Raw genomic sequence first — 19805 nt, forward strand, 5'->3', positions numbered from 1 at the left:
AGAGAGCGGGAGCATGGTCCGCCTAGGCTGTCTTAGAGACATTTTGCTCGTCCTCTTTTCAAAACCGAGATTAAAATACAATATCCATCTTCCTAGGATGTGATTTTCTTTCCCTTCCCTGAAGATGAGTAGTTAGGAATAGATGCTTCTCAAGCCCATATTGCTCTAAAAGGCTGAAATCGACCTGGAAACACCCAACTCTGGTCCTTTGCACAGGTGGTTCTCATGGGACAGAGTCCCTTTGAGTGATGGGCACGAGCATCATCCCAAGCACAGTCCAGCAGCAGCCAGGAGGCCAGTGCAGCCTCGGACGGTACACCCCGTGCAAATCAACGTTTACTAAGAGTGGAGGGAGACAGAAAACAGGAGCTTGAAACGAAAGTGTCATGATGTTGCATTGAAAACCCAAGAGCGAAACACACCTTGAACCTGGTCATCCTCAACCTCTCTCCCGGGCATTTGAAGCCACATCCTTACGGCTGAAGGGAGCAGTCGGAGCGCACAGAAGGCAGCACTGTCCTTGCTCTCCATTTATAGCTTCTCTTCTGAGAAATTCCAGTGCTTGCATCCTGGCTTCCTGCCCACTACGCCCTCTCCGGGGCTGAGAAGGACGCAGCTCTGTCCACTGAGGCGAGTCCCATCCAGAGAACTGTGGGCTGCAATTCCCACGCAGAAGTGGCTTTGGGCAGAGCATCTAGGATTTTTGGTTTAGAATATTTCCCCCTCCACTCAGAAAAAGGAGGAGAAAAGGAAGAAGGAATGGGGAGGGAGGAAGGGATGGAAGAAGGCAGGGAGGAAGGAAAGAAAAGAGGGATGGAGGGAGGAAGTAAAGGAGGAAGGGAGGGAGGGCAGAAGTGGGGGAGGAAGAGAGGGAGGAAGGAAAGAAGAGAGGGAGGGAGGAAGGAAAGGAGGAAGGGAGGGAGGAAGGAAAGGAGGAAGGGAGGGAGGAAGGAAAGAAGAGAGGGAGGGAGGAAGGAAAGGAGGAAGGGAGGGAGGAAGGAAAGAAGAGAGAGAGGGAGGAAGGAAAGGAAGGGTAAAGGACAGGAAGGAAAGGAAGGAGGAGAGGAGAGAGAGAAAAAGGAAACTTTGCATGCCGTCTAATTTTGAAAGGACTGAAAGGGGTTTCCACCCCACACAACACTCCTTAGTCTCCTGGGGCCACACCCAGCAATGCTGACAGCAGAGAATCCAGACAATATCCATACCCTCTGCCCACAGAGGTGCACAAGGCATCTGGGCAAGCAGAGGACACACTGTCTGCACGTGGCCAGGAGAATGGCCCCTGGTGGCACTGGCCAGATACTGCTCAGCTGTCCCCTAACCTCAGGTCGCTGGGGGAACAGCACCTGCCATTCACAGTGCACAGTGGGGCATTGACAGAGTGATCTTGAATCTTGTGTGTGTCACGCTTCTGCTGGTATGGGGGCACTTGGGGGCACTTACAGGGACCTGGGGCACACATGCCCATGAGCACCAGTAGGGCACCCATTCCATCCAGATCCGGGCCCCAGGCTGAGGGGTGGACCATAGCAGCCCAGACATCTGTTGCAAAAATGACGTTGAGGGGCTGGAGGCACGGCCATGCCTGGATTGTTAAGTTTTCCAAAGCAGTTCATACTATTTTTCATCTGGCCAAAAGATTTAAACCAAACAAGGATGATTAAAGAAAAAAAAATGTTTCCGGAAAACCTGTTAAGGCTAAAAGCTGGCCTCAGACTGGGAGAGGGGGCAGCGGCAGCACCAGCGGTGGAGAAGCAGAGGCAGCCGAGGGAGGCAGGACAGAGGGAGGGGGCGGCCTGGCGTGCACGAGGCAAGTCGGGAGCGTGTGTTCTCAGAGCTGTTTTGCTTTATTTGCAGACACTGTTGCTTTTCATCTTTCCCACATACAAAGCTGAACAATGAAGAAAAAGGCACCTGGAGACAGCAAAGACGAATCCATTTCATGTGACATCGTTTAAAAAAAGATAAAAAGATTTAAAAAATACTCTGGTTAACAATGCACGCTTCCTACGTAACAAGCAATCCTGGAGACGCTGTCCCGTGTCCTCGTGTCCCGCGGAGTTGGCCATGTGCTGTGTTGTGGGGAGGAGAGGGCCGGTGTGGCGAGGCCTCCCACTCCCACACTGTCAGGTGGGAAGGAAAGAGGAAGGACAGGCAGAAGAGCCTCAAGACCGCACCATGGCAGTGACGCAGATGGTGACAGCTGGGTCACATCTGAACATCCCTGCCTGGCCGTCAGGAACCTGAAAGCTGACTCCTTGCCTAGAAACTGCTGAGTGAGAACATTTCAGAAACGGATGAAGTCGGGACAAAAAGCGCTGAGCCCAGGGAAAAACGTTTGCTTTTCAGACCCCAGGAGTGAGCTGCGAGCCAGGATGTCCTGTGTTGAGAAGGGTGTGAGCCGCTGGTTCTCTGGAAGAGGAGGTAGAAAGAGACAGGGACCAGCCGGGGCAGCTCTGAGATGTCACCTGACTCTCCACTCCCTTTCCCTGCTTGAGCCTTCCTAGTTGGTCTTGAAGACGAGAAACCCAGGGCTGGGGAGGTCTGAGGACCTCCCAGGCCCTGGAGGTGCCAAGCCATTGCACCAGTGAGATACACCTTCTCTTAAAAAGAAAAGAAAAAGAAAGAAACCTGCTTCCTGCAGCGATGTTACAAAAAGCCATTTAAAAAAACCTTCCTAATTGAAATCTAGTGTCCACAAGTAGGTAAAATCATCACTTATCAGAATTTTTTTTTAAACAAAAACTTCAGCTCAGTTATTGGAGTTGATTGTCTTAACAAAAATAGACTCCGCAAAGTTCACCTCCGTTCTGCCCTGAGGGAGGTGCGGCACTGCGCTCACACGAAGGAGGAGAAGCCAGTGAGCGGAGTCCGCGCGCCGGGGCCAGCTGGGGTGTAGACGCCGCCCGCGCTCTGCGTGGTGATGACCGGGTGCAGCTGCGAGCCTGCCTCGGCGCCAGCCACCGCCTCGTACCTGTGTGGCGCAGGTGCGCGGCCCTGGGCCCGGCGCTTCCACGAGTTGTAGTAGGTGGGGTCGCTCATGTAGTGGTTCACGAACGAGTGCTTGGGCAGTGCCTCCTCGTAGTCGGAGTCGGTAGCCTGCGGGGCAGGAGAGAGGTGGTGTGAGAGTAGGGCAGGGTGTGGCCACTGCGGGCTGGAGCGCGCTGGGAGCACCTCACCCGGTGGGGGGGCCGTGTCGCGGTCTCAAGCCCTCTACCCCTCTACACGGGAGAGCAGGCAGCCCCGACAGGTCTCCCTCTCTGATCCAGGCCTGGCCAACACTGCTATCTCAGCTGCGTGCAGCCCGCTCACTCTGCACCAGATGGTCTCTGAGAAGAGCTGGGCCTCTACCCAGGAGAGGTCTACATGGCCTCCTTTCCTCAGGAGAGGTCTACACCGCCTCCCCACTCCAGGAGAGGTCTACACGGCCTCCTCACTCAGAAGAGGTCTACACCACCTCCCCACTCCAGGAGAGGTCTACACGGCCTCCTCACTCAGAAGAGGTCTACACCGCCTCCCCATTCCAGGAGAGGTCTACACGGCCTCCTCACTCAGGAGAGGTCTACACAGGCTTCCCACCCCAAGAGAAGTCTACACAACCTCCCTATCCCAGCAAAGGTCTATGTGGCCTCCGCACACAGACGTGAGGGGACTCTGTCTGCCCCATGGATCGTAACACAGAAGAGCCCCAGGGCTGTGGGAAGATCCGGGTCTTTGGCTTGCCTGAGACTAAGACGTGGGCTGCTACAGGCCAAAGTGAAAGGATTCTGGAGGTGATGAGGCAGAGGAGAAGAGTGGGGAAGGGAGGGGAGGGGCGGGGGCCGGAGGGGTGCATCCTCCCCTTGCAAGTGACCAGGTTGTCCATAAGAAGCCAGGTGTCTCATATGTCTCTCCCCACCAGGTACTCAATGGCTGGGTCCCTCAAACACCTGGAAAAGTGGCCTGGGGCCTCCCACTGATGTTTGAAAATCAGTCCCTTTGAGGTTTTTTTCCCCCTTTTTATAAAGTAAATCAGCAGATTCCATTAAAAACATGGACCCCACATGTTTTCTATGATGTAAAGTCATTGGAAGGACTGTTAAAGGAGAAAGCAGACTTTGGGAGGCTAAGGCAGGCAGATCACAAGGTCAAGAGATCGTGACCAGCCTGGCCAACATGGTGAAACCCCATCTTTACTAAAAATACAAAAATTTGCTAGTGTGGTGGCGGGTGCCTGTAATCCCAGCTACTTGGGAGGCTGAGGCAGGAGAATCCCTTGAACCTGGGAGGCAGAGGTTGCAGTGAGCTGAGATTGCACCACTGCACTCCAGCCTGGGCAACAGAGCAAGAATCTGTCTCCCCCCCACAAAAAAAGAGAGAGAAAGTAGAGGCTGAAATGGGTATTTTTTTTTCCCCAAGAAGGTGAAGGTCTCAGTTTTGCTGGTGAGTGCCACATCCTCCCAGATGCACGGAATCATCACGGGACCCTCACCTGTGTGTCCTGGGAGCTTCCTGAGTTCCTAGGGGATCCACCTGCCGACACAGAGACTGAGGCTCTGCTGTGGAACCAACACTAAGATACTTATCAGGGCCCGTCTCTCACAGGGGTCAGGCGGAGCTGCCCTTTCTCTCTCCCCAGAGGGTATCAAGGGAACTGGGGAGGCAGTAAAAGAGTGAGCCGCCTCGGAATGCCATCTGAGAATTATCAGCTGTGTGTTGAGGTAGCAGATTCCTGGGTGTGGCTCCAGCGATCCTCACTCTGTGGGTCTGGGGGAGGCCTGGGAATGTGCATTTAGAGGCCCCCTGAGGACTCTGATCAGCGGTCAGGGTGGGAGCTGTGCCTTGTGGGTGGTAAGATGGGGAGCTGTGGCTCCAGATGTGGGCCCCATTGCCAGCCACAGTAGCTCTTTCAGAAGTAAACATTCTAGAAGGAAAGTTGCAAATCCAGTTCCCCCTAGGGTGTATGAGCAGCGTCTTTGCAGCTGGTGGGGAGGCGGGGGCAGGGGATGAGAGAGCTGCCAGCTTCCCTAATTTTTCAGGGAGTCCACACCGAGACCCAGAAAAACAGAAGCATCCCTGGGTGCGATGTTCCTGCCACCTGCTCTCTCATCTGACAGTCGGAGAGTGAATTACCCACATCAGCACCCGGGCAGGAAGATCTGATCCGTGAGCTGACACTATCCCGCACCAGGGGATGTGCGTCCGTCCCGGAAGCCTGTGAGAGCAGTCAGCCTCCAGGCTGTGCAGAAACCCCATGGAGGCGTAGCAGGGAGCCAGACTCCTGGGATTTGGGGACACAGACTGAAAATCTAGCTCTAACTGGAATATTTACGTGAAAGTAACAGTGAGTCACAGATTTGGGACTTTTCTGAATATTAAGTATAAACTGTTTGGTTTATGGTACAATAAACAGAACAGCTGAATCCATCTGTGGCTCCTCTGCATTTAGGACAATTGCAGAGGTAAGACACGTCTTCCCATACACACCAGGACTCCGGATCAGCCAGCTTCTCCTTCGTCGGGAGAGGATGATAAACGTGGCAGTGGCTCCTTTTTCGAGAACACCGATTACATACCAGATTAATGCCCCGCCATGATCTTTGCAACTGGCTGAGGATTTTATGATGCAGATGTTATTATTCCATTTTATCAATAAAGAAGCAAGGCTCGGCAGGAGAGGCTGGGTGGGAGCCTGCACCTGAACTCCCAACCCCCGAGGGCTCACCCACCTCCGCAGATCCTGCAACTTCCTCCCAGCTCCAGCCTTGAATCCTCTTGGATCTTCTGAACAGGTTCTACAACCCCCTATTCCAAATTCCAAAACCCACAATGCTCTGAAACTCAAAAGGCTTTTTAATAACTCATTTGGTGGTGAAGGCTGAGCTGACTCGAGCTAACTTGGCAGCCTACCCCCAGCTGAACTGATGTAGGGCCATTCAGTGTGAATATTCTCATGTTTTGCTACAAGCAGACTAATGTGTTTGATCACAAAGTGCTGGCCTGACCCTACTGGAGCTGTTCCTTAACATACAATGTACTCCCAAACTTGAAAAACACAGAATTCTTAAATATATCTGGCCTCAAGGTTTTTAGCTAAGAGATCAGGGATCTGTATTTGTGGCTGTTTAAGATTTATTTATTTAGTTAGTTAATGGAGTTTCACTCCTGTAGCCCAGGCTGGAGTGCAGTGGCACTATCTTGGCTCACTGCAACCTCTGCTTCCTGGGTTCAAGTGAGTCTCCGGCCTCAGCCTCCTGAGTAGCTGGGATTACAGGTGTCCACTACCACACCTGGCTAATTTTAGTGGAGATGGGGCTTTACCATGTTGGCCGGGCTGGTCTCGAACTCCTGACCTCAGGTGATCTGCCTGCCTTAGCCTCCCAAAGTGCTGGGATTACAGACACGAGCCACCATGCCCAGCCTGTTTAAGATTTATTCTTCATCTGTTGTCTAAAGGCCTTGAGGTGGCTTATAGGGGAAAGCTCTGTGTAAACTCAAACAGACGAAAACAGAACAAAGATCATTCGAAAGAAGTCAAAGGAATCTCCACGATTCGCCCCTGAACTGGATTTGTTACTTCTTTAGAGACCAACTTGGAATTGAAACTTCCTGAAGCTTAGGGAAAATCACACGTATTGAAATGCAGTGAAGGTATCACTTTTCTCGTGAGAAATTCGCAGAATGGTTAGGAACGAATGACAGAAATTTAGTGCTAGGTTTCATACACTGGGGTTAGGGTTCATTATCATTTGAAGGTCAAGTATGAGGTTCAAGACTTTCACCCTCTTTTGACTATATTCCCAGGTCCCAGGGGTCTTCCCCGTTCAACTTCCCTACCACAAGGGATCCTGGTGTGGAAAAACAAGAGAAATGGTGACTGGATTCAATTTCTTCGTCTCGTGTCTGAAAGAATCAACATCCCCAAATGCAAGTGACCTTCTTTGGGTCATACTGGCCAGGGCCAGACTGGGGCCAGAACCAGCCTGGTTTCTTAGCCAAAGGTGGCAGAAATAAAGTCTTTCTGGTAGCAGGGAGGAGAAACCTTCAACCCCAGTTCTAGAAAAGATAGAGAAACACTATTTATATGGGTGAGCCTTATATTAAAGTTGTCTCTGCATGGTGGAGAAATCATCAATTGCAGTGGGAGGGCGTGCCATGAATTCTGTTTCAGTTAGTCTCTCTTGCACCCACTTGGTGACCCTTTGGGCATCTCTCTGCCCCCTGCACACCCCTGCCAGGCTGTAGGGAAGCAGGGTTCATGTCAGGTGGGGCCTAGGGGTGGTCCAGAAGGGACTGCTGAACTCTTGCTAGAGTCTACATTTCCAAGAGCATGTCCAGAACTCCTTAGAGAATGAACATGACACACGGCCCACACCCATCTGCGTGTTTATACCATTTCCTTCACGGCTTGTATGTATGTTGCTATGTTATTATGATGTGTTTCCTCAGCCAAAGATCTAAAAGTCCTATAGTTTCAAGAGAAGAGTCTGTGACACATGTGGGTGCCAAGGGGGCCTGGCAGGAGACACAAATTGGGAGTACATGGTTGTCCAGCTCTCAGTGATTCCTGTCATTTGCATCTGGGCCTCAACCCCTTCTTTGAAGGAAGCAGTTCTTCCACACCACATGGACGGGCTAGACTGTCTCTCAGAAAACTGTGATTTGCTGATAGCTGGGCATATGACTTCAGCTCAGCAAATCAGAGTCTTGCCCTGGGATTTTTTTCTTTTTTCCACACTGCAGCTGGAAGGGAAGAGTGCTTTGTTCTGGGGAGAAAAGCTGAGAGGCGGTAAGTTCTGAGTGGCCAATGCCCACAGACCCAGCCAAGTGATCTATAATAACAGCCAATCAGAGAGAACAAAACCATTGCGCAGAAAGAAGCAGAGACAAGAGGCTCCAAGAGGTTTCTCTTCCTTCTCGCTCTCTATTTAGGGAGGAGAAGTGAGAATACACCCAGGGCCACATGACAGATAAATGCCAGGCAGAGCTGGAGCTAAAAGCTGAGCTTCCTGGCTCCTGCTCAGCCCCTGTCACTGCCTCTTTGAGAAAGCACAATCTTAAAATGCCATTCTTCCTCCTGCTGCCTGCTCTGTTTATTATTTATATGACATTATTATTTTTTAATGGGGATGTATTTTAGTGAGTTACAATTACTGACAAAAAAGAAATGCTGCAGGGTCCTTTTTTGGTAAGTTTCCTGTGTGATGTGAAGTAGCAACGTGTGTCGGTTTCCCGGGAAACCCTGGAAGGACAGAATGTGATTGGATGTGGTGTCAGACTGACTGTGAGAGTTTCTAAAGGTGCAGAGCTGCCTGGAAAGCAGCTAATAAAGATAATCTCGACACTTTGGGTATTATATTGGCAAGATGAAAGACTCAAATATTATTAAGGAATTAATTAGGTACGATGGGGTTGGTCTAAGTTGGTCGGAGCAGGAGGGATTTTAAAGACAGTTTCTTTGGATTTCAAAAACAATTTTTAACATGTGATTGGAACAGCAGATATCATTCATAAGCAGCCCTGTGATAAAACCATGACAAACCCTCCAGTTTCTAAACAGAAAAACAGGAATAGCCACAGCATGTGTTGTGTGACACTTATGGTATAATTCAGAGCAGCACCTCGGATCAGGCAGGCTCCTGTGCACCTGGGAACTGATTCACAGGATTTTCACTTTAGCAATAGTTCTGAGAATGGTTTAAAAATGCCCTGGGGATAAAAGGATGGCATCCCTGTTTTCTTAGTGAGATCTTAGCTTCTCAAGACAGTTTTTCTAGCAGAGATCGCATACAGCTTCTCACTCTTATACCCTGGGCCCTGGGAGAAGAAGGTGGGCGGGAGAAGAAGGTGGGCAGGAGAAGCCTGCCTCTGCCCGTGGTTCTAACCAGCAAACATGCTGTATCAAAACACTGGCTTGAAGCCAGGGCCAAGGGCGTACATTACTCTTTATTCCTAACATCTCGGTTTATAATATATTCAAATCTATAAGCTGCCTCCAGTAGAGAGGATAAACGTCTTAAACCTTCATCTAAATCCAAGCCACTTTTTAGATAGTCCTATTTGAAAAACAGCATTGCAGCTTTTGGGTTTATTCCATTACTGAGCAGCTCTCTGACTGTTTGCCCTGCAATCCTTTCTTCTCTCTCTAACAGCCTTTTCTACAGTTCTGTGACTTGATTCTGTCTCTGTAAATTTGGTGTTAAGGGACCAGGTCAAAGCCCATATTTCTTCCCAATCCCCTCTAAATATCAGAGTTACTAGTCATGAAGGCAAGGCTATTTCTGGAGTGGCAATGTGAGGAAGTCAGCAGACCCTCTCCTCAGTTTCATTTAACAGGTGAAAAGTATTTTATAAACAACCATCTAAAATCTTCGAAGGCTGGGTGCAGTGGTTCATGCCTGTAATCCCAGCACTTTGGGAGGCCCAGGAGGGTGGATCACCTGAGGTCAGGAGTTAGAGAACAGTCTGGCCAACATGGCAAAACCCCGTCTGTACTAAAAATACAAAAAATAGTCAGGCATGGGGCTGCACACCTGCAATCCCAACTACTTGGGAGACTGAGGTGGGAGAATCACTTGAACCTGGCAGGTGGAGGTTGCAGTGAGCCAAGATCATGCCACTGTACTCCAGCCTGGGTGACAGAGCGAGTCTCCTCTCAAAAAAAAAAAAAAAAAAGTCTTGGGCAATGGTGCTAAAAGTAGATAGCAAATGGAGAAAGATTTATACAAGAAAATCTGCTAAATCTCACTTAACAATGAGAGTCTGTGGTGCCTGAGCCATGACCTGCTCTCCCTACCCAATGCCCCCAGCCCAGTGTGACAGAAACTCTACTCTGGGCAGATATGGCAACGTGTCAGGTCTCCTGGTCTAGGAATTTAACTTGGAGAGGAAAGTTCTGGCATCTCTTACCCAGCTTCCCCTTTCCCCCAACCCAGCTCCATGTTGAAGAAGCTCTATTCTAGGCAGAGATGGCCAAGAGTACTGGGGATCCTGTCCCTCATGCAGCCTTCGCTAGGAAGCTGGGACTCTATACCAGGTGTGGCAGGCCAAGAATACCGGGCCCTGATTGCCCCCATCCCAGCCTGTTTGTAGGAAGAAGTCCCACACTGGGAGCAGCAAGCCCAGAAGACCAGGGACTGCCCTCTCAACCCAGTGCCCCACTTGTGTGGCAGGTATGTCACTATGGAAGAAGGAGGCTATTGTCCTCACCTCCAGCTTTGGTGCAGTGACACAGAGGTCCTGCATAGGGTGGACAGTTAGTCTATAAGAACAGAGAGCTTCCAGCTCCACCTGAGGAAAATGACTTTATTTGGAACAGCATACCTAAGGACATTGTGGAACACTGTGGAGCCTTTAGGGGTAAGGGATGAAGAGGAAGCTGGTAGTTCCATGTCAGCAACAATGGAAGTTTAACAGAGAGAACCAGGAAAAGAGACTTCTGAAGCTAAGAAGAGGCCTCTTAGTGTCAGTGCAAGCTTCAAAGACTGACAGCATCTGGTAACTGCAGAAAAGCTGGACTTCAACTGGATCAGAGGTGCAGAGCAATTTATGCACTAAGGCATTGCTGAAAAAACCAGAGCTAGCAAGTAGTGGAGGTGGACTGCTGGGTGTGATACCAATAGTGGTAAACCATCCAGAATCTTAATGGGGACAGGCAAAGGGAGCCCAGCTAAAACCACAGTCATCCCTGGGAGGCAGGAAGATGCTATGCATTGCCCAAGACTGAGGAGCAACATCAGAACATACACAATGCAGGGGAAATGGACTTTACTGAGCGAATCCAGCCAAATCACTGAAAAAACAAGCAAATAAGCAAGCAACAATAACCCTCAAGGAGGCATGAATATCATTATTCAGAATTATTACAATATATTATAAAATATGATCTGTTTGCAAAAAAACCCAGGAAAGTATAATGCATACACAGGAAAACAATAAAAAGAAGGTAGCCTCTGAGGGTGCCTAAACATTAGACTAAGCAGGCAAAGACTTCAAAGGTAGCTATTATAATTATGTTCAAATAACTAAAGGAGACCATGTTTATGAAATGAATGAAACGTATGATCACAATTGAAGAATATCAATAAAGTGATAGAAATTATTTAAACACAAGTGGGAAGTTCTTGAGTTGAAAAATATAATAACTGAAATTTAAAATTCATTAGATAGGCTCAACAGTAGACTTGAGCTGGCAGAGGAAAGAATCAGTGCACTTGAAGATAGATTGATAGAGATTATGCACTCTGAAAAAAGACTTAAAAATTGACAGAGCCTCTGATAAATCTGAGACAGCACTAAGAGCACCAACATACGTGTCATAAGAATATCAGAATGAGAGGAGAAAGAGAAAAAAGCAAAAACAAACAAAAAAAAACCTCAAAGTAATAATGACTTAAAGTTTCCCAAATTTGATAAAAAGCATTAATCTACAGGCAAAATATGTATAATAATAGCACAAAAAGAAAAGGAAAAAAATACAGCTATAGGAGTAAAGTTCCCCTAAGTCACCAAAATTTACTATAAATCTTAAGTAGATACTAAAACTAGAGTAAGCCACTAACAAAAATAACCAAATAAATACAGCAAAAGCAAAAATAAGGAAGTCAAAATGATATATTTGGAAAATTCATTTAACAAAAAGAAGCTGATAATGGAAAATAGAGAATAAAGATATGAGACATATCTTTATTAGAAAGCAAATACCTGATAAAAGGGTAAATATATCAAGAGGATATAACAATTATAAATATACATACACCTAACAACAGAGCCTCAAAATACATGAAATTAAATGAAGAGATGTGCAGAGAGAAACAGACAATTCAATACAAATAGATATTTCAATGAATTAGCAAATGGAAGAACTGAGGAGAAGATCACACACATAGAAGATGGAAACAACATTATAAATCAACTTGATCTACAGACACATACAGAACACTCCACCCAAAAGCAGTAGAATAACACATTTTCTCAAGTGGTTAGGAAACATTCTCCAGTATAGACCATGTGCCAGGCCTTAAAACAAGACCCAGTGAATTTTAAAGAACTGAAAATAAATATATAAAATAGGTTTCTCTGACCAAAATAGGATACAATTAGAAATAAATAACAGAAGAAAATGTGGGAAATTCACAAATATGAGAAAATGTAAAACATAGCCCTAAATAAAACTATTGTGTCAAAGAAGAAATTACAGAGAAAATTTAAAAAACACTTTGAGATAAGTGAAAACAAAACCACAACATATTAAAACTTACGAGATTCAGCTAACACAGTTCTTAGAGGGAAATTTTTAGCCATAAAGTCCTGCATTTACAAAAAAAAAGAAAGATCTCAAATCAACAACCTAAATTTCCAACTTAGGAAATTGAAAAAAGAAGAGCAAACTAACTCCAAAGCAGGCAGAAAAAAGAAAATCATAAAGATTAGAGTAGAAATAAATAAAATAGAAAGTAGAAAAATAAAAGAGAAAATCAATGAAACTACAGTTAGTTCTCTGCAAAGATTAAGAAAATTGACAAAACTTTAAACAGAAATAAGAGAAAGAAGACTCAAATTATTAAAATCAGGAATGAATTAGGGATATTAATTAACAATGCCTTTATAGAAATGAAGGATTATAAACAACTGTATACAACTATAGGCAACTGTATCTTAACAAATTACATTAATGAGATAACATTAAAAATCCTTAGAAAGACACAAATGAGTGACACTGACTTAACAAAGGAATAGAACTATAGGCAATAAAGAGACGAAACTTGTAATTAACAACTTCCCACAAACAAAAGCCTAAGACCAGAGGACTTCACTGAAGAAATCTGCCAAACATTTAAATAATTAATACCAGCTTTGGAAGTAATACTTCCCAAACCATTCAATAAGGCCAATGTTACGCTAATATAAAAATTACATAAAGATATGTAAGACAAATAAACTACAGACCTATATCCCTTATAAGTATAGATATAAAAATGCTCAGCAATATTGCAAACTGAATCCAGCAACATATAGAAAGGCTTATACAATATAAACACAGGGCATTTGCTGCAGGAATGCAAGGTTTAACATCCAAACATTAGTTAATGTAATGTGCCATATAAATAGAATAAAGGACAAAAACCAACCAGACACAGAGAAACCATCTGACAAAACTCCAAACCTTTTGATAATAAAAACATTCACCAAACTCAACCAGATAAAGGGCATAAAAGTAGAAATAATCTGAAGTGGAAAAAAGTTAATAGAGGGCCGGGTGAGGTGGCTCACGCCTGTAATCCCAGAACTTTGGGAGGCCGAGGAGGGCGGATCACGAGGTCAAGAGATCGAGACCATCCTGGCCAACATGGTGAAACCCCGTCTCTACTAAAAATACAAAAAAATTAGCTGGGTGTGGTGGCGCGTGCCTGTAGTCCCAGCTACTAGGGAGGCTGAGGCAGGAGAATTGCTTGAACCTGGGTGGCGGAGGTTGCAGTGAGCTGAGGTCACGCCACTGCACTCCAGCCTGGCGCCTGGTGACGGAGTGAGATTCTGTCTCAAAACAACAACAACAACAACAAAAAAAACACAAAAAGTTAATAGAGCAGGCCTAACACAACAAGCCTAAGAATGTCCTGCTTTCAAAGATTACCCTTGGTTGGCATCTGGGAACTTGACTGGTAAAAAGTTCCTTTCATTGATAAAACATTTTCCCTAAATTATACGAGTGCCGTGGCTAAACTGCACAAATAATGTGGTTTATGCTAAACATTTGCTTTCTTTCTGAAGTCTGGAGTTTTGCTACATGCTTGGCAGAGGATGCCTATGTGACCAGCTGCTAATAAAAACCCTGGGCACTGAGTTTCTAGTCATCAGTACCTACCCTGCAGGTGCAGTTTGCTCTAAGTGCAAGGCTACGGTAAAGCTGTGGTAGACAACAATTCACATGTGTCCTCACAACTCCCTGGTAGAGGATTAAGTGTGTCCTGTGTGCCTCTATAGAAGAGGACACATGCTTCTTGGAAGCATGAACTGGTCTCCTCTGTGCATATTTTCCCTTTGCTGATTTTGCTCCATATTCTTTTGCTGTAATAAACCTTAGTAATGACGATGTGTGCTGAATTCTGTGAGTCCTTCTAGTGAATAACTGAACTTGGGAGTGTTCTTGGGGATTCCAGACACAATAAACCCAAATGTTCATCAACTGATGAACAGATTTTTAAATATGTTGTATCCATACAATGAAAATTTCCCCATATAAAGAAATGAAGTACTGATGTGTTACAACATATATCAGTGAACCCTGTTGAACCCTGAAAACGTTTTGCTGAGTGAAATAAGCCAATCACAAAACCACACATTGCAGGGGTCTGTTATATGAAATGCTCAGAACAGGCAAATCTATAGAGACAGAAAGTGGTTGCCAGAGTTTGGAGGGAGAAGGGAATGGGAGGCGACTGGTAGAGTTATGGGGTTTCTTTTCAGAATGATAAAAAAAGTTCCGAATTTGTGGAGATGATTGCAAAACTCTGAAACTACTAAAAACAATTGAATTGTATATTCTAAATGGGCAAAGTATATGGTATGTGAATTATAACTCAATAAAGCATTTTTTAAAAAGAAGATCCTGACTAGAGTAGGGTTTGGGACTAGGAGGGACTAATTGTCAGATGGCAGCCTTTTCAAATCGCCCTGCGACACTTGGCCTGTGTTCTGTTAGACCCTACAAAGAAAGATACACTTCCCAGCTGGGTGTGGTGGCTCACGTCTGTAATCCCAGCACTTTGGGAGGCTGAGGTGGGCAGATCACTTGAGGTCAAGAGTTTGAGACCAGCCTGGCCAATATGGTGGAACCTTGTCTCTACTAAAAATACAAAAAATCAGCCAGACACAGTAGCAGACACCTGTAATCCCAGCTACTTGGGAGGCTGAGGCATGAGAATCGCTTGAACCCAGGAGGCTGAGGTTGGAGTGAGCTGAGATGGCGCCACTGCACTCCAGGCCTGGGCTACAGAGCGAGACGTTGTCCCCCCAACCAAAAAAATACACTTCTGTTCCAAGAAAGCATATGGGTAAATATGTCAAGGAAAATATAACATGTTTGTTTTCTGTGAAGGGAGAAGTTCTGAACTGAAGTCAGATTTAAAAACAATGTGAAAGAGAACTGATGGAACATACAAATTGATGACTTAGTAAAAGTGGTTCAGATGCATTGAAATCAGTATGCAAGTGAAAAAAGCTAGTCACGAAAGACAACATACTGTATGATTTATTTAAATGAGATGCCCACAGGGCACACCTAGAGAGGTAGAAAGTAGTTTAGTGGTTGCCAAGAGATGGGGTTGGCTGCAGGTTTCTGTGGATGGAGTGACTGCTGAAATCAGTACAGGGTGTTTTGGGGGCTGATGGAAATGTTCTACATTTGACTGTGGTAATGGCTGCACACCTTTGTGAATGGACTAAAAACCACTGAATTGTGTACTTCAAATGGGTGAATTGTATGATATGTGAATTATGTCTCAATCCAGCTGTTTCAAATAGTGGTTCAAAGTGAACTTTAGCATGTGAGCTGGCACTTCCAAAATGATCTAAGTCCCCAGTTCCCTCTGTTGGGATCCCATGAATATTGAGTGCCTTCAAATCCCTAAATTCATAAGCTTCAAAAGCAGGATGCAGCAAGATTACACAGCAAAGAGCTCTACAGACAAGGGAGGCCACGCTTTATCCGCCCAAGAACCTGGGGAGCACAAGATGGTCCAGGTGTGGGGATTCTTAGCTGGGACTCCATGCAACACTAGGTGGAGGGGTCTATAGAGACTTCTGGGGTGCCTTGGGCCCCCAGGTCCTTGGTGAAATTCTGCCTGAAAGTGGAGAGAGTGTATGCACGTTTCATCAGCTTCCAGAAGCAGCCTGTGACCCAAAAGGCACTAGGAACCATGAGGTGCGTTTGCGAGAATGCTTTCCTTCAGCACAGGGCTTGCCACATGGGAACAGTGTGACCTGGCTCCTGGGACCCTCGCCACCCCAGCCATGCTGCCTGAGACTTCGTTCTGAGAGCAGGACTGGTGGGAAAATGGGATTTCCACTTAGATGCTGAGGTCTGCCTCTTCAGTCCAGCTCATCAGTGCGTGTCTGGGGGAAGACATTCAAAAACTCTTAGCCTCAGCTTTCTGCCTGTTACATGGGGATGATAACACCCTCTGTGCAGAATTCCATTTAGTGTGGGTTCCATGTACTGCCCTCTTCCCTTTCTCCCCCCTCCCCACACTCACCTCCCTCCCTCTTGCCACCTCTGTGTGTCTGTATTTAGATGTATATGTGTGTGTGCATATGTGCAGGTGTGTATGTATGTGTGTGCATGTGTGTATTTAGGTATATATGTGTTGTGCATGTATGTATATATGTGTATGCACATATGCTTGTGTGCATGTGTGTTTGTACTTGTATTTAGGTATGTATGCCTGTGTATCTGCGCATGTGTACTTGCACGTGGTATATGTGTGTGGTGTGTACCTGTGTGCATGTGTATGTGTGTGTATGTAGGCATGTGCGTGTGTTGCATGTATTTAGGTATGCATGTGTGTATGCATGTGTGTGCGTGTATTTAGGTGTATAGGTATATGTATATGTTTGCACGTTTGTACGTGTACATATGTGTGCATGTATGCAAGTGTGTATATTCAGGTATGTGCATGTGCTGTGTGTGTATTTAGGTATGCATGTGTGTATGCATGTGTGTGCATGTATTCAGGTGTGTAGGTATATGTATGTGCATGTGTGTATGTGTACACATGTATGTATATGTGCGTGCATTTGCATGCATGAATATGTATGCTTAGCTCAGTTCATGGGTGTGCTCAATAACCTTCCATAAAAATTTGCCGATGTTAAATCTCCAAACACACCACACATGATAGAGGAGAAACAGACCAATGCATTCCATTAGCTCATGCGAAAAATGCTTTTAGGAAGTAGTAATTCAGAGTTCGTGGATCCAATCCTGCCCGCCTGCTCTAGGACACACCTCCATGGATGCCTCCCTCCCCTCCTCTGGTGCGGGGCTGGAGGAGAACGCTGGGGAGGGGAGGGGTACACTGAGCTCTGGAGACACAGGGGCCTCGCTGGGAGTTAGCTTCAATAGCTGCCTGCTGGATGACCTCAGACTCTGACCAAAAAGGAGGCTGGCCCCACCTCATGGGGCTGGGGTGGGCCGCACAGGAGTGCACATTCACCCTGGGCCTGGCTCACAGTGAGTGCAGAAAACACAGCAGCAAGTGTGCAGCACACAGGAACCACCCACAGCTCTGACACCTCCACAGTGCCCGGATTCTCTAAAAAGCAGCAGCCTGGCAGCAGGGACAGGCCCAGGACTGGTGCTGTGGGATGCGGCTCTTTGGTGATGGAGACTGTCCTGTTCAAAGGCTACCCTGCTCCACCCCACGTGCTGCTTTTGTACAGGCAGCTAGCTCGTGATAAGCTTTTTCCTTATCACAAAAAGGCAGGTCAGTTTTGCAGGATTTCACTTGACAGCCCCTCAGTTTTAGACAAATGTCCCTTTCCGAGCATCTGCATTGCCACCTGCTGTTTTTGCCAAGCCCAAGGCTACGGCCGACAGTGAACCCGTTGTCCTCTGTAAACACAACACATGTAGGAAAGCAGAGCCGGCCTTGCCACACCCACCTGCTGGCTCTTCCCGCGGGGAGTTCATCTACAACCCACAATTGAAAAGAAGCCATTTGATAGAGCCCTGGGGTTCAATAAGGCCTGAATTTAGGTTAAAATGAAGGTGAGATTTGTTTTAGATTAAATATTGATTTAGAACATGAGTGCCAGGAAGTGGGGCAGGCCTACGTGTCCAGCAAATGGTGGCTGGTTTTCATCCCTCTCCAGACCTGGCATGTCTGAAAGAAAGAAGTCCAGGACTGATGGGGCAACCTCTCCAATTGCTGCTTCAGCCATCTTTGCTGGTAAATGTCAGGAATGCAGATGGTGCACCTGTGGGGAAGGGGTGCTGAGCACCTCCTTGGAGCCCCCTCATGGCTGCCTTGTTGGTTAAAGACCCTTTGGGTGACACCAAGACTTCGCACAGGCGACACACTCCACTTCTGAACTGCCGCAGGGAAGGCCTGACTCAGGTAGGCCCTGGGGTCCTGGAGGGAGCACATGGAGGCTGACACTCTCTTAGGGAAGCCATCTCCCTGGTCCAGCTGCTTGGTGAGGAGAGAAATACATCCTGAATTTGATCTCACCCTGAGCCCAATACCTTACCCGGAACTGCCGTGAGCAAATCCCTCTTCTTCAGCACAAGGGAGGGAGCTAGAACAGAAGCTTCCTGGGCAGGTGGGAGGCTGGCAGGGTATGCGGGGAAGCGAAGGTTCAGGGGTGAGCAGGAAGCTCCTATCTGGTGAAGGTTTCACATTTTCTATCTGTCCTGCAGGATCAGACCTGCTGCCACTCTAACCAGGGTTTAGGGACTACCAACCTATGTTTATCTCTGAAAGTGAAATGGAGAAAGAATGGGCTTCCAGGGCAGGAGTCCACACTGGGCAAGTTACTGATCTTCCCTGAGCCCCATTGGCTCCATCCGTAAGCGGTGGTCTAGACCCAGTTATCCCCAGGACTACATGAGATGGAGCATGTGACAGCAACCAACCGACACCGTCTGCTGGTGCCCAGGCAACACCCACACTCTGCTCTGCAATGCACCCCTCATGGAAGGCACCAGCCTTGTCTATCTCACTGCAGACTTTGGGACTTGGGAATTGGAACCTGCTCCTCCATGAACCGGCCTTAGACCGTCTAGACTGCTTGAGGCCATGTGAACCCTGAGGAGCCCAGCGCAGACTCTGGGACTTGGGAATCGGAACCTGCTCCTCCACGAACTAGCCTTGGAGTGTAGACTGCTTGAGGCTGTGTGTGTCTTGTGGGGCCTAGAGCAGACCCCAAGACTTGGGGATCTGAACCTGCTCCTCCATAAACTGGCCTTGGACTGTCTAGACTGCTTGAGGCTGTGTGAGCCCTGCGGGGCCCAGATCAGGCTGTGGGGTTGACCTTGGGCTCCCTTATGTTTTTCTCATCTGCAAAATACAGTCCTTTGTCCTTGACTCTGCCTGTGAGGATGCTGTGAGACTCAAATAGGACAAGATGGCCTGAGAAGGTAGAAGTCTCCCTGCAGAAGTAGGGGTGCACGGTCACTGCCCGGAAGTATGCACTGACACTGACCTCGGATTCTGACACATCCGCCGACTTCTCCTTGAGGCTCACGCTCTCGGTCAGTGCGGCGCCATTGTACTTGTTGCAGATGTCCTCGTCTGAGTAGTGCAGGCCGCCGGGGCTCGGTCGGGGTGGGGACCTAGGGTGAGGACCCATGCCGCAATTACCCTCTGGGCAAAAGACGCCCTCCCTCAGAGGCCTCCTAACCTGGCACCTGGGCTTTATTGTGCTAGACTAAGAGGAAACCCACAGCCTTTGACAGCACTTTGGCAACTGATGCCAAAACTGCTGAGCACTGGCTATCTGGTGAGTCAACAGCCCCCGTGTACCAGTGCCTGTCAGTTGTGGGGACTGTGCTAGGCCTGCAGGCACGGGGGAAGAGCTGGTCTGTGCCAGGAGGGGCAGTGGGACACTCACGTACAAAGACCACCCTGAGGTCGGGACTGATAGGAGGCTGGGGAGCTTGGGTGCCCACCAGCTGTAGGCAGGGGAGTGTGGTGGAGAGAGATGAGGATGAAGTTGTGAGGAAGGGTCTGATTTGCCAGACTAAGGAGTGGGAATTGTCTCCTACAGATAAGAGAGAACCAGGGAAGTTTGCATCAGGTCTGATCTCCTTGTCTGGTTGGGGAGTG

At 47.4% G+C, this 19805-nt stretch overlaps 1 protein-coding gene across 1 annotated transcript in view; it reads right to left on the reverse strand.

Annotated features, from left to right (window-relative positions):
* Window positions 1-1826: 1826 nt before the first annotated feature.
* SDK1 (sidekick cell adhesion molecule 1) overlaps window positions 1827-19805 on the reverse strand; it is a 652070-nt gene continuing 634091 nt past the window's right edge. The window contains exons 43-44 of the mRNA XM_021675988.2: window positions 19183-19312; window positions 1827-3099 (exon numbers count right to left, since the gene is read on the reverse strand). Coding sequence (XP_021531663.2) covers window positions 2839-3099; window positions 19183-19312 — 391 coding nt within the window. The 3' untranslated portion in view covers window positions 1827-2838. The remainder of the gene's footprint in view (window positions 3100-19182; window positions 19313-19805) is intronic.

This window comes from Aotus nancymaae, unplaced genomic scaffold (genome assembly GCF_030222135.1).
Source record: "Aotus nancymaae isolate 86718 unplaced genomic scaffold, 86718_ANA_hifiasm-v0.15.2.pri h1tg000015l_0, whole genome shotgun sequence".
Lineage (NCBI taxonomy): Eukaryota > Metazoa > Chordata > Mammalia > Primates > Aotidae > Aotus > Aotus nancymaae.